This window comes from Polypterus senegalus, chromosome 1, assembly GCF_016835505.1.
Source record: "Polypterus senegalus isolate Bchr_013 chromosome 1, ASM1683550v1, whole genome shotgun sequence".
Classification (NCBI taxonomy): domain Eukaryota; kingdom Metazoa; phylum Chordata; class Cladistia; order Polypteriformes; family Polypteridae; genus Polypterus; species Polypterus senegalus.
This window is the reverse complement of record NC_053154.1, coordinates 168,011,570-168,023,971: the sequence shown is the minus strand read 5'-3', so window position 1 is coordinate 168,023,971 and position 12,402 is coordinate 168,011,570. Positions and strand designations below refer to the sequence as shown.

The following is a 12,402-nucleotide window of genomic DNA, read 5'->3' as shown; positions in this document are numbered from 1 at the left end:
TAAAAAAATATTTGCAAAATGCAAATATTGTCAGTGAGCAGACACTTTTCTTGTGGCATTGGGTCGGTTCTGTGTGTAAACTGCTTAAATCACTGCTTCGTCCATTGTGTAATATACTTCAGTATGAATGCTGCTATACAATTATTGATCAAAAAGAAAAACAAAGAATGAATACACCTCTCAACTTCCAGTAACTTTTACCTTGGTTCTTTCATGGCTGCATATGTGTAGGCCAATAGCCGAAAACATTTTATGCACAGTATCTATGGTAAACAAAACGGTAACATTTTATTTTTATTATGGTGTGCATAGATAACAAATAAAGAGACATCTAATGACCATGTTGAAAGTTAACTTTAATTTTAACTCCCCAGTGGTGCTGAGAAAACCATATACAATACAATACAATACAGTTTATTTTTGTATAGCCCAAAATCACACAGGAAGTGCCGCAATGGGCTTTAACAGGCCCTGCCTATTGACAGCCCCCCAGCCTCGACTCTCTGAGAAGACAAGGAAAAACTCCCAATAAAAACCTGGTAGGGAAAAATGGAAGAAACCTCGGGAAAGGCAGATCAAAGAGAGACCCTTTCCAGGTAGGTTGGGCGTGCAGTGGGTGTCAAAAGTAGGGGGTCAATACAATACAATACACAGAACAGAACAAATCCTTAATACAGCATAATAATAAAAATTTTAGAAGTACGGAGCAGAATTTAACAGTAGATGATATCACATAATAAGATTTGGACATTTTTAGAGTCCTGGAGACCTCATCCATCAAGCTGCCTCCCCATTTGGCCATTCCACGGCTGAAACGTTGCTTTGATGAAAGGACCCCTCTTTCCCATGATTCCTGTGATCCTCCATCAGGGATGACTTTACCATAGGCAGGCAAACAACTTGGCAGGTGGGCCATGGCACCAATTGCCACATTTGGGTACCGAGAACAGAAACAGAATAGGTGAGGGTTAGTATTCAAATATAATTATTCATGTTACTTATGTTATAGTGCTAATGACTAACAACAGAGATGCAGTATGTACAGTTAATCAGCAGCTCTAGTCAGGATATGCTAAACTGAAGTAGTGAGTCTTCAGCCGGGATTTAAAGGCTTAGACTGAAGGGGCATCTCTTATAGAAGCAGGAAGACCATTCCACAGTTTAGGGGCCCTGTAACTAAAAGCTCGACCTCCCACTGTTATTTTATTGATCCTTGGAATCCTAAGCAGACCGGCATCTGGAGATCTTAATGTGCGCTTAGGTTTGTAAGCCATGATAAGTTCAGACAAGTAAGCCGGACCTTGGCCATTTAATGCTTTATATGTTAAAAGGAGGATTTTGAAATCAGCCCTAAACTTAACCGGGAGCCAGTGTAACGATTTAAGAACTGGAGTTATGTGTTCATATTTTCTTGTTCTTGTAATAATTCTTGCAGCCACATTTTGGATTAACTGGAGGCTGTATAAAGAACAGTTTGAACATCCAGTGAACACCACATTGCAGTAGTCAATCCTACTAGAGATAAATGCAAGAATTAATTTCTCCGAATCCTGCTTATTTAGAAACATATAGAATTTGCTTTGCTATGAGTTCTGAGAAATCGTTGAAATAATAGAGGCCTCTAGGGTCAGGTGACTCTTTCTTTCTTTTGTTCGCCAGCAGTAGGTGTTCATTTTTATTCCGTCTGTAGGGAAGGCTGAAATCCGTACTGTCACAAGAGTGCGCACAGGGCATAGTCTATGTCCCCTGGGCCTTCCACTCTGAAGGCATCCCGACTGGGTAAGGTTCCCACCTGTATCTCACAATACATATATATCATTGCATTCACAGAGTTCCAGCCTTTGGGGTCTTGTTTGGCCTTGCCATGAAGTGGGCTGTTCAAACAGATCTTGGAGGGCTGGCAGCCATGTGCCAGGTCCGTATAATGGAAGGGGGTGCAACATGGTGCTTATTTGTTTATGCAGACCGATTGCATACACAGTTTGACACCTAGTTTACTCTTCCCTTGCATGGATCTGCTGGAACTTGAAGATCGGTTTGTGCTTCTCTGCATTTGCACTTCGGAGTAACAGCAGATGATATGTGTACCGGTGCATACTAGCACACCCAGAGGGCCTGCAATGTGAGGGATCACTATTCTATATTCAGGGGGTTGTGCCTGTCACTACCTGAAGTGTGTTACATAGCAAGGAGCATTAAATGCTTAATTTATTAGTAAAAATGCAACATAAAATGAATCTATGCAGAACAAAGAAGTATTTTCATTATGGTCAGCTATTTATTTTTATGCCTTCATGGTGCAAATCGGAGTGGAGTAGAAACATCATGCATGTGTAAAGCAGATCGGGCATCAATCGGGAGTATGCGTACAGAACACATGCGTGAAAGTTCTGCACATACATGTACAGCTCTGTAATATTATGCTGGCCTTGCAAAGCATCCTGGAGTGCTGGAAAGAAATGTGTGTATAAGGTGGCCACACCACAGATTTTCAGGAATATAATCAGTGAAGAAGGTCACCGGCAAACTACAGGTATGCATATTAACTACAAAAAACACTTTGGAAAATTTTATCAATTAACAGTAATCTCCAGCTTGTTGCAGATTCATTCCTGAACTATTCCTCCTCCTGACATCATTATACTGTACATGTATAGTTTGTCAAGGCAGATTAGAATGCTTACAAATCAACAAGACTGTCTGTATTCATACATTAGGATGAGATCTACTGTATACATTAACATCTGTTGGAGTAGAATGTTTGCTTGTGGGCTAACCATTGTCAATGATATTGAATAAAGAACGGTATGTGAAGAAAAACTAAAAAAAAGTTTGCATTTTAAAAGCCTACTGTTGTTAACATCCAGTAACTTTATTCATTCTTTTTTGTTTTTTATTCTTTCTGTAGCTTTTAGGCCATTCTTTGTTTTTTGTATTTGTTGCAATTCTACCCATGTCTCTTTCATCATAATGATGTGTTTCTACCCGTTTTTTCTTTAACTTTTTACTGAGACTTTAGCTACTATTAGCAAGAGTTGATTGACTCCCTCTGTACTTTTCATTTTGATATTTTTATTGTTTTTGACTTCTGTTTTTTTCTTTCGAAATTGGATTTTTTTTTATTTCATGGCCTGTTCTCATTTTGGATATTTTTCTTTTATTTAAAAAATTAAATATTTAAGATTTTGGTTATTTGAGCCAGGGGTTTTAGGTGGTTCTTGTTTGTTTTCTCAAGAGTTAAAAAGCTAGGCTGTTCTTGAGTTGTAAAGACTTTGACCCCGTTTTTAATATTTTAGGACCTGTTTATGTCTTTTCTAGCATTTTAAAGCCTAATCCATAAGAACCTTTGGCTGCAATTTAATATGGAAGTTTGAAGGCAATACCCTAGCTTAAACTGTGTTGTTAGAATTTCCCTACACGTATCTCAAACATTTGACAAAGGAGAGGAGACCATTCAGTCCTTCAAGCCTGTTTGTTTAACTAATAGCTAGGCTGTCCCGAAATCTCATCCAGATTCTATTTTATGCTAAGAGTTGTGGGAATATGGAACATTATACCGAGCCATGTATTAGAAGAAGAAAACTTAACCTTTAAAAAGTGCTTCTTGGTTTCAGTCTTAAATGCACTTCACCTTAATTTCCACGTTTATCCTCTAGCATTTGATTCACCGTTTACTTGAAAGAATCTGCCTGGATCTACTGTATTTGGACTCATCCTACAATGGAAATTTTAAATATAACAATTTTTTTCTTCAGATTACATTATGCTATTCTCACTGAGAAGAGTGGATGTAAATGACAAATAGATGGAACATCAGTATTTTCTTATTGATTTTCATGTATTTTCTTTGGTACAGACAGAAGATAGCAAGTCGGAAGACAAAGCCAGTCTCCTTTCACTTGGATATTGGTTGGCTCTCCAATTACTGGGGTTGTGATGGCAAGCCACGAGTGTGAGTTTCCTAAAGATGTCTCTTCAACTGAGTTTGCATGAGAGAAGAATTTTGGGTATGGTGTGGAAAAATGACATGCTAATGCATTTTGAAGTAAAGGGAAATGGTGGAGACGGCAGCACAGTTATGCTTACTTTAAGTCCTATCTAAGTATGCAAGTTGTATAATTCTTGACACAGACTTGTCCTCTGCGTAATGAAGCAGACATACTACACAATCAAAGCACAGGACATCTACTGGATCTGTACTATAAATAGTAGTTTCCTGCAATAAGACATGGAACTAAATTGTTGAGGAAAAATGCATAAAATATTGAAAAAATAGTTTGAGAGAGGTTGCCCAAGGGAGATGTAATGTTTTAATAGACATTATTATATAGCGCTCTGCAGTTAAAACGGTCAGAGATTTGAATTTATACAATGTTGGAAACCATGCAATAGGTAAAAGTTGGAAAATTAACTGTAAAAGTAAACGAAAATTATAACGCATCAGAATAAATTAAAAGAAGTAGATGCATTTTTTGAATAGATTGCATTTTCTATTTTGTGATATGGTGTTTTAACGCAATAAAACTTATTGAAAAAACAAGTTACACACATGTACACTCAAATCTACATTAATTTTAGAACAGTTTTGGTTTAATCTTTTCATATGTAGTATATCAACAAAGTAATCAAGAATCAACCTAAAATGAGATGTGAGCAACAAAGGAAAAGAAAACAGAATGTCCGTAGGACAAAAGACCAAAAGGAAAGTGAAAGTTTGGATTTCTTTGACTGTAGTTATTGATTATAATGAAACCTACATGATCTAGACTAAGTGAACAATACAATTTTCTTTCTTGGGCATTTTGCTCAATGCTACAGTAAACACAATGTTTATAAAAGTAGTGGAAAGATGTTATCATTTGCATCTTTTATTGTTCATCTACCTTATGGTAGTGGTCTTGAATCCCTCAGATGCCTCTTTACGTAGCATAAGCAGTAACATTTTTTTTCTTTAGGTTGTGGCATCCTATGTCACCTGCTCAGCCTGTCATTAAGACTCCAGCAAGTGCCACTGTGAAAGACATTCTGAACTGTTCTTGTTTTAAAGAAGGCAAGTGCCTCGTCACCTAATGACTACAGACCAGTGGCACTTGTGTCTCACATCTTGAACACTTTTTGAGAAGCTGGTCCTGAACTTTGTCAGTCACCTTTTGGTAGACCACCTGGACCCACTGCAGTTTGCTTATTGGGCTAAGATTGGAGTGGAGGACACAATTCTCTGTCTGCTCCACAAAACTGGCAACACTGTGAGGATTATACATTTTCTTCATTTCTCCAGTGTCTTAAGTACTATCCAGCCATCCCAGTTAAGGGTTAGGCTCAGAGACATGTAGGTAGATGAGCCTATGGTACCCTAAATAATAAACTATCTGTCGTGTGAGACTCAAGGACTGTGTTTCTGATACAGATGTGAGCAACAGTGGAGCACCACAAGGAATAGTCCTGTCTTTTCTTCTTTTTTCTCTGTACACCACAGACTATAAATGTAACAACAGGTCATGCCACTTTCTGATGATTCTCCTCTTATGGAGTGTATTGACAAGGAAGATGAGGCAGAGTATACGTGTCAGGATGAGAACTTTGTTTCTTGGTGCAGAAAGAATAGTCTGCAAGTAAACCTTAGCAATGAAGGAACTGACTTTTGCCACACCAAATGGCCTCTATGTCTAGTCACTATACGAGTACTGGAAGTACAGGTACTGCACTTCTACAAGTACGTGGAGGTTCACATCAATGACAGGCTAGACTGGTCTCAAAACACACTGGATCTACATAAGAAAGGGCAGAGCAGGATATTTTTCCTTAACAGACTGCATTTCTTTAATGCGCGTAATTATATCTTTCTCATCTTCTATAACTCTGATTGTCTATGTTGTGGTGTGCTAGGCTGGTGACAACACTTCAAGGGAGACTCACCAGTTCTACAAACTAATTAAAAAATGTAGTTTCAGTTATAGGACATACTGTTGGACCCCATGGAGGTAGTAGAAAGGAGAGAATTAAAATAAAACTGAGTGCCATTATGAACAATACTGCACATCATATCCCTGAAACGCTGAGGACTTTCAGCTAACAAAGTCTTCAGCAGAAGTGTGTCAAGAAACGCTACTCGGGTTCCTTTATACCAGCAGCAATATGCCTGCATAATGCCTCACTGTGATTGGGACTGCCAAGTCAGACATTTTTTTTTCTTCTTTTTAGTCATTCTGGTGTGTGTCCAAACCATAGTTTTATTTATTATTTAATGAGTATTTGTAAAATGTCAACGTTCCCACTAGGGACAAAATACATTTTTATCTCACTATATGGCAGTGGCTGAAGTCCCTGTGCCAGCAGAGAATGGGTGAGGGTTTTAAATTACCACCTCTTTTAGATTATTATTTGAGTGCAGCAGCTCCAACAAAAGTGAATGAATTTACACAGAGAATGTGTGATTGTGTATTCATTTCCTTAAATAGGTGAATACAATTTAAAGAAAATCAACAAATATTTTAGTAGAAAAGTAGGGTTTAAATACATTTATTTCAATAATATTTTAGGACAATTCTGGTATAATGTTTGCCTATTAAATGTGTTTATTTACATTTTGTTTATTATCACTGTCCCCATATCTTCATAGGTACCATCACACTGGGCCTGTCTCTGGTTTCTTCAGCCTTCGAGAGAGTCTTGCAATATTAGCAGAAAAGGTGAAGCATATATCAAAATTCAAGCACAGATATACCCATTACCTACTTTAAATGTCTTCTAATGTAATGTTTGAGGTTCAGAATGATTTGATTTGCTGTCTAAAACGTTTCAGTGATATCCACTAAATCATTTTGAATAAAAAGGGACGTAGTCTCCCAACTACTATTGTGGCTTAGATTTCATGTAACTTAGAAGCTCTATTACACTTTGCATGGATACCAGCATACAAAAAAGTATTTTCAGACCAGTGTATAGGAAGCATTAATTGGTTTTGAAAACTGGGCTTAATGTGGTAGTTGTTAGTATGTGCTAAATAAATTATGGTTGATAATACATTAATCAATAATATGGACTTCTAGCCTGTGTCACATCTAACCAAGCACTAGTTCAAGCACTTCTCCTTTGTGCTGATATTGTGAATGCAAAGATGTTAATTATTCACCTGAAAACACTAATCTCCAGCACACTCCAGTTGAGAATTATAAATAGATTATATCCAAATCTCTGCATGTGCCATTTAGTAGATTTGGGTGCAGACTTGTATTATCATCTCTGTTCCTTAGTTGTCTCATCACCCTCTTCCACATGTTCTAGAATTTTCCCCCAGTTGTTTCTCCCTGGGCCTATGTGGTCAAATCTCCGTTTTTCAATACTTTCTGTGCAGGTTCCCCTGTCACCTTAGGTTCTCCTTGTTTTGGACTTCTCCAGTCTCTCCCTGTCTGTGAAACAGTAGTGGGTAACCGCAACAGTAGCTACTACTGTTGCAGAACTATTGTTGGACTCCTCCTGGAGACTCCATTACTCTATCATTTCTGCTTTGTGGAAGTCATCTTTCTTCAACTTAGCCCTCTTGGAACAATTGTAAGATTGATTAAAAATGAATTTAGTTATACAATTAAAAGTTGAATTAGTACAATTCAGCTGATCTGGGGCTGGATGGGGGTTTCCCTGTGATACAGTCTCCTCACTGTTTTAAATTGTCCCTCTGTCTCCTTTATTTGCTGGCCAACTGTTGGACTGTTGTTGTCCTCTGTTTTTGTTTCCTAACATTTAACAATTTCTGAAGGCTGTGATGCTGGAGATTGTATTTTCATGGTTTGCTTTTTTTCTGTTAAGATTTAAAAACAAAAGTTTTTTCATATTTTATTGTTTACATTAAGTCAATATGTTTAAGAAAAATTTGATTGAAAAAAAAAAATCAATACGGGCCAGCCCTGCTCGCTAAAATTTAAGTATTTTACCATTATGTCAATTATGCCACAGCCAACAGAAATGTGAAAACATTTGGGGAAAAATTGTTAGCTTCGATCAACCTTAGTGAGCCAAAATTTCTCGAATGTTATATAGCCAGATATTGCTTTTCAGTTATTTATCATATAGCTTCCATTAATAAATATGTCAAATATTGTGTTTGTTCACTCAGACCTCCTTTAATTAAATATTAGGTTTAGGTTGATGATCTGATAGCACTTAGTATGCAAAATAGAGACTGGGTTTTAGTTTCTGTTAGGGTCCTTACAGTATCAATATTTTGAGGCATCTGAACTGTCTAATGACTTCATCAATATATAAATTGCCCCTGTTTACAATATGTGTAAAATAATATTATTCCAATATTTTTCTTGTGCTCAGGGACTTGAAAATTACTGGAAACACCATGAAGAAACTGCTCTCTATCTACATGAAAGACTTGAGAATATTGGATTAAAACTATTTGTCAAAGAAAAGGTAAGAAGAGAATGAGGGGTGGCCTGTGGAAACCTCTGTACTGGGGCTGGGTGGGAAGGGGTTGAAGCTGCTTTGGAGGTAGGCCGGTATGACGGATTGTTTCAGTGACATTGTCGCAGGACTTTGTATTATTAACAGAATTGGTCTTCTGTAATATTAAAAAGATGACTCAAAAGTGATTCATTAAAGATGATTTACAAGTCACAACTCTTTATTGATATCTCAAATTAGAATTGCTTTATCAAAAAGTGGACTTGATTATCTGCCAATAGGGAACTGTAAAAATTACTAATTTTAATCACTCAGAAGTGTCATCTACAGTCATTCTCTTTCTACCATTTTCTGAACATGACCAACTCAGCATGCACTTTACAAAGAAATTGTGCTTCATTCTGTTTCACTGTGGCTTGGCTCTATTGCATGATTTAATTTTTTTCCCCGTTTCCATTCATCCATCCATTTCCCAACCCGTTGAATCCGAACACAGGGTCACGGGGGTCTGCTGGAGCCAATCCCAGCCAACACAGGGCGCAAGGCAGGAACCAATCCCGGGCATGGCACCAACCCACCACAGGACACACACACCCACACACCAAGCACACACTAGAGACAATTTAGAATCACCAATCCACCTAACCTGAATGTCTTTGGACTGTGGGAGAAAACCAGAGTACCCGGAGGAAACCCACGCAGACACGGGGAGAACATGCAAACTCCGCGCAGGGAGGACCCGGGAAGCGAACCCAGGTCTCCTAACTGCGAGGCAGCAGTGCTACCACTGCACTGTGCCGCCCTTTTCCCCATTTCCTCTCTATTTATTTTTTGTTGTCCATGCACATGACCTGCCGCAAAAGGATAAGCACAGGGTGAGTGCTGAGTGGTTTTGCAAAATTAGCAATGATGTACTGGTAGACAATAATTTTAGCTTTTGAAATATACAGACAAGACTTTGTCATAAAAATGTTGTGTAACCAGTTTGTTTCAAATGTATAGTCCAATGAAATTCTTGACCAACACTCACCACACTTCATTGTCCAGCACCCTGAATCTTACTCTTTGGCTTATGTAAAATGTACCATCACTTTTTTTTTTCTTTTTTTCTTTTTTTTGCATATACTTTTGTTAAACTGGCACTAAAATTCACTTTGTGATATTTGCATACACAACTTACTAAAAGTTTAAAGTTTTTGGAGGATAAGTAAAGAAAAAAAACATTACACCCTAAGGGTTTGGCAACATTGTATGTCTCTTTTGAATTCGTACATTTCTCAGAAGAGGGTCCAGATCAGGGAAAAAAAAACCAGAAATGCATCTTTTGAAAATATGACATGGCTACACAAAAACCCATAATGAGACAAAAAGATGAAAAAAGGTGTAATCAGGCAAATCAGTAAATTTTGTTCTCCAAAGTTGATGGAAAAAAAATGTTGCAACTGTCATCTTTGATAAAATGCTGCTTTTGCTGGTGTTCTTATTTAAACTTTGTGAGTGCTGATGAAGGCATTTTCTCATCAGCCACAGCACAATTCTTCTGCTTGATGGGAGTTATAGTTCCATGTCAGCATTGTCACATAGTTGTAGATGTGATGGAAATATAGGGGAGCAGGAGTGGTTTACTTATGCAGAGTACCTTTCTTCCAGGATCAATGGCAAAAATTTCTCTGTTGCGAAATGGCATAGTTATATGATTAGTTTTGTGAAGCGAAATAATTCAAATTTGTTTGAATCACTTGTTAATTCTTAATATTTGACCAGTTCCACAGTCTATGCATTGAAGTGATCTGATCCCGAATGTTAAAGATTTGGAGAAAATCAGAATAAAGTTGTGGGGAATCCCCTTAACAATTGTTGAAAGACCATAATTATAGTGCTGAGTGTGCCTAACAAGAATCTCTTGAATCTCTGTGCACCCCAATCAAGTCAATATGTCTGGGTTAGACAGATACTTTATTGATCCCCTCAGGGAAGTTGAGGTGCCCAGTATCTCAAACACATCAGTAAAAACTGGTAAATATTATAAATGCAATGAGAACAAACATAAATAAATATACAGTATAGTAAAACATACAGATGGGTGAATTGTTAGTGTTAGAAGGTAGAATGGTGACCAGGTCTTGAATCACTTGTATTGAAAACAGTATTATAAAATCTAACGGTAGTAGGAACTAATGATCTTCTAATGCATCCTATTCTACAGTACAGAGAGAGAAGACAACTGCTACGTTTACTTCTTTGACCCACCAAAAGGTTATGGAGAATGGTGCCTGCTATTATCAAGGTTCGCCTGTACCTTCTTCCCCATACATCTTTCCATCACAATTCCCATTCAGTCCATAGTCCTACCTAGCACAATCGAACCTTCTTCACCAGCTTGTCCAGCCTCTTAGAGTTCTAATCTGTCATACTGCCTCCCCAACACATTGCAGCAAAAAGGAGGACACTGGCAACAACTTTCTGATAGAACAGACAGCATTTTGCTACATATGCTAAATGATCTGAGTCTTCTGAGGAAAAAGAGCCTGCTTTGCCCCTTCCTATAGGGGACATCTGTGTTTACAAACCAGTCCAATCCCTCTTTATGGTGGACACCTAGATATTTAAAAGTCTGCACCATCTCAATGCAACAAACCTTGGATGTTAATAGGTTGAAGGGGGAGCATAGACCTGTGGAAATCCATAATCCTCTCTTTGGTCTTCATTGTGTTCAGAACCAGGCAGTTCGTATTGCTCCAGTCACTGAAAGCTCCAATCAGATCCCTATATTTCTCTTCCTGGCCATTCCTTATACACGCTACAATAGCTGTATCATCAGAGTACTTCTGAATGTGGCAAAAGTCTGCTGTGTATAATGTGAACAGGAATGGATCCAAAACAGTCCCTTGTAGGGCCCCAAAGTTGCTTATTACTGTCCTGGAGACACCGTTCCTCAGTTTGACAAACTGCAGTTGTCCAGTAAGGTAGTTATGAATGCAGGAAGTGAAGGTGGAATCCATATACATCCTCTCCAGTTTCTTTAAGAATGGAAGGTTGGATGGTGTTGAATGCATATTGAATCAAAGAACATAATCCTCACATAACCACCTAGTACATCCAAAAAGGAGTGGGTCTGGTGTAGCATGTAGAGGACTGTATCCTCAACATCAGTGTGCTCCCAGTATGCAAACTGTAGGGCATCCAGTACATGCTGGAAACATAAGCAGCCACTCCAATGTCTTAATGATGTGTGATGTGAGGGCCACCGGTCTGTAGTGAAGATTTTCAGTGCAAAAGAGAATCTGAGCCCCAAAACTATAGCTCGTTTCAAGTGCAGTATTGTAAAAGGTTGTTCCACTTAAAAAATTAAATTTGTCCTCACTCATACTCTTTCCCTGAGATGGGGAGAAGAATCCATATGTGTTACCTGGAATAACCTTTACATGGAGGTTCAGAACTGCTTTATGAAATGGGATTGTGTAATAGGACAAACCCATTATTGTAGGAATTGCTTGGTCTCTTGCACTGTGCCACTAAAGAAGGAACCCAGTTTTTAAAGATTGAAAAATTATCTTCATTTAAAGTTTTTCTTGATAGATGATGCTGTAGCTGGCACTGCTGCCTGACAGTTCCAAATGTCTGGACTCTGACACCAGTTATCTTTGAATGCTTTAACCACAATCGCACAAGTTTTTTTTCAGACTCCTGTAGCCAAAGGTTTGAAGTGTGCCACTGTGATCTATGCCTTTCATTCCATACACATTTTTTCTATATATTGTAACAGATAGGGGGCGCTGTCGTCCCCTTGAACCCTCGGACCAGATGCCAGACACCAGATAAAAGTCCAAAATAATGACTTTTTATTATAATAAAGTGCACAAAGCACCCTCCACTCCACAATACTCATACACAATACAATAATTAAATCCTCTAACTCCCAGACGCATTGTCACCCTTCCTCCTAACTCAGCTCAACCTGCTGGGATCTCCCACAGTCCTTTTAAAGTCATT

The 12,402-nt window shown here is 38.2% G+C and overlaps 1 protein-coding gene across 1 annotated transcript in view; it reads left to right on the top strand.

Annotated features, from left to right (window-relative positions):
* Window positions 1-12,402, top strand: part of LOC120534846 (serine--pyruvate aminotransferase-like) — a 51,448-nt gene that overhangs the window by 30,835 nt on the left and 8,211 nt on the right. Inside the window, exons 7-9 of the mRNA XM_039762362.1 lie at window positions 3,857-3,952; window positions 6,620-6,689; window positions 8,323-8,418. Of these exons, the coding sequence (XP_039618296.1) occupies window positions 3,857-3,952; window positions 6,620-6,689; window positions 8,323-8,418 (262 nt within the window). The remainder of the gene's footprint in view (window positions 1-3,856; window positions 3,953-6,619; window positions 6,690-8,322; window positions 8,419-12,402) is intronic.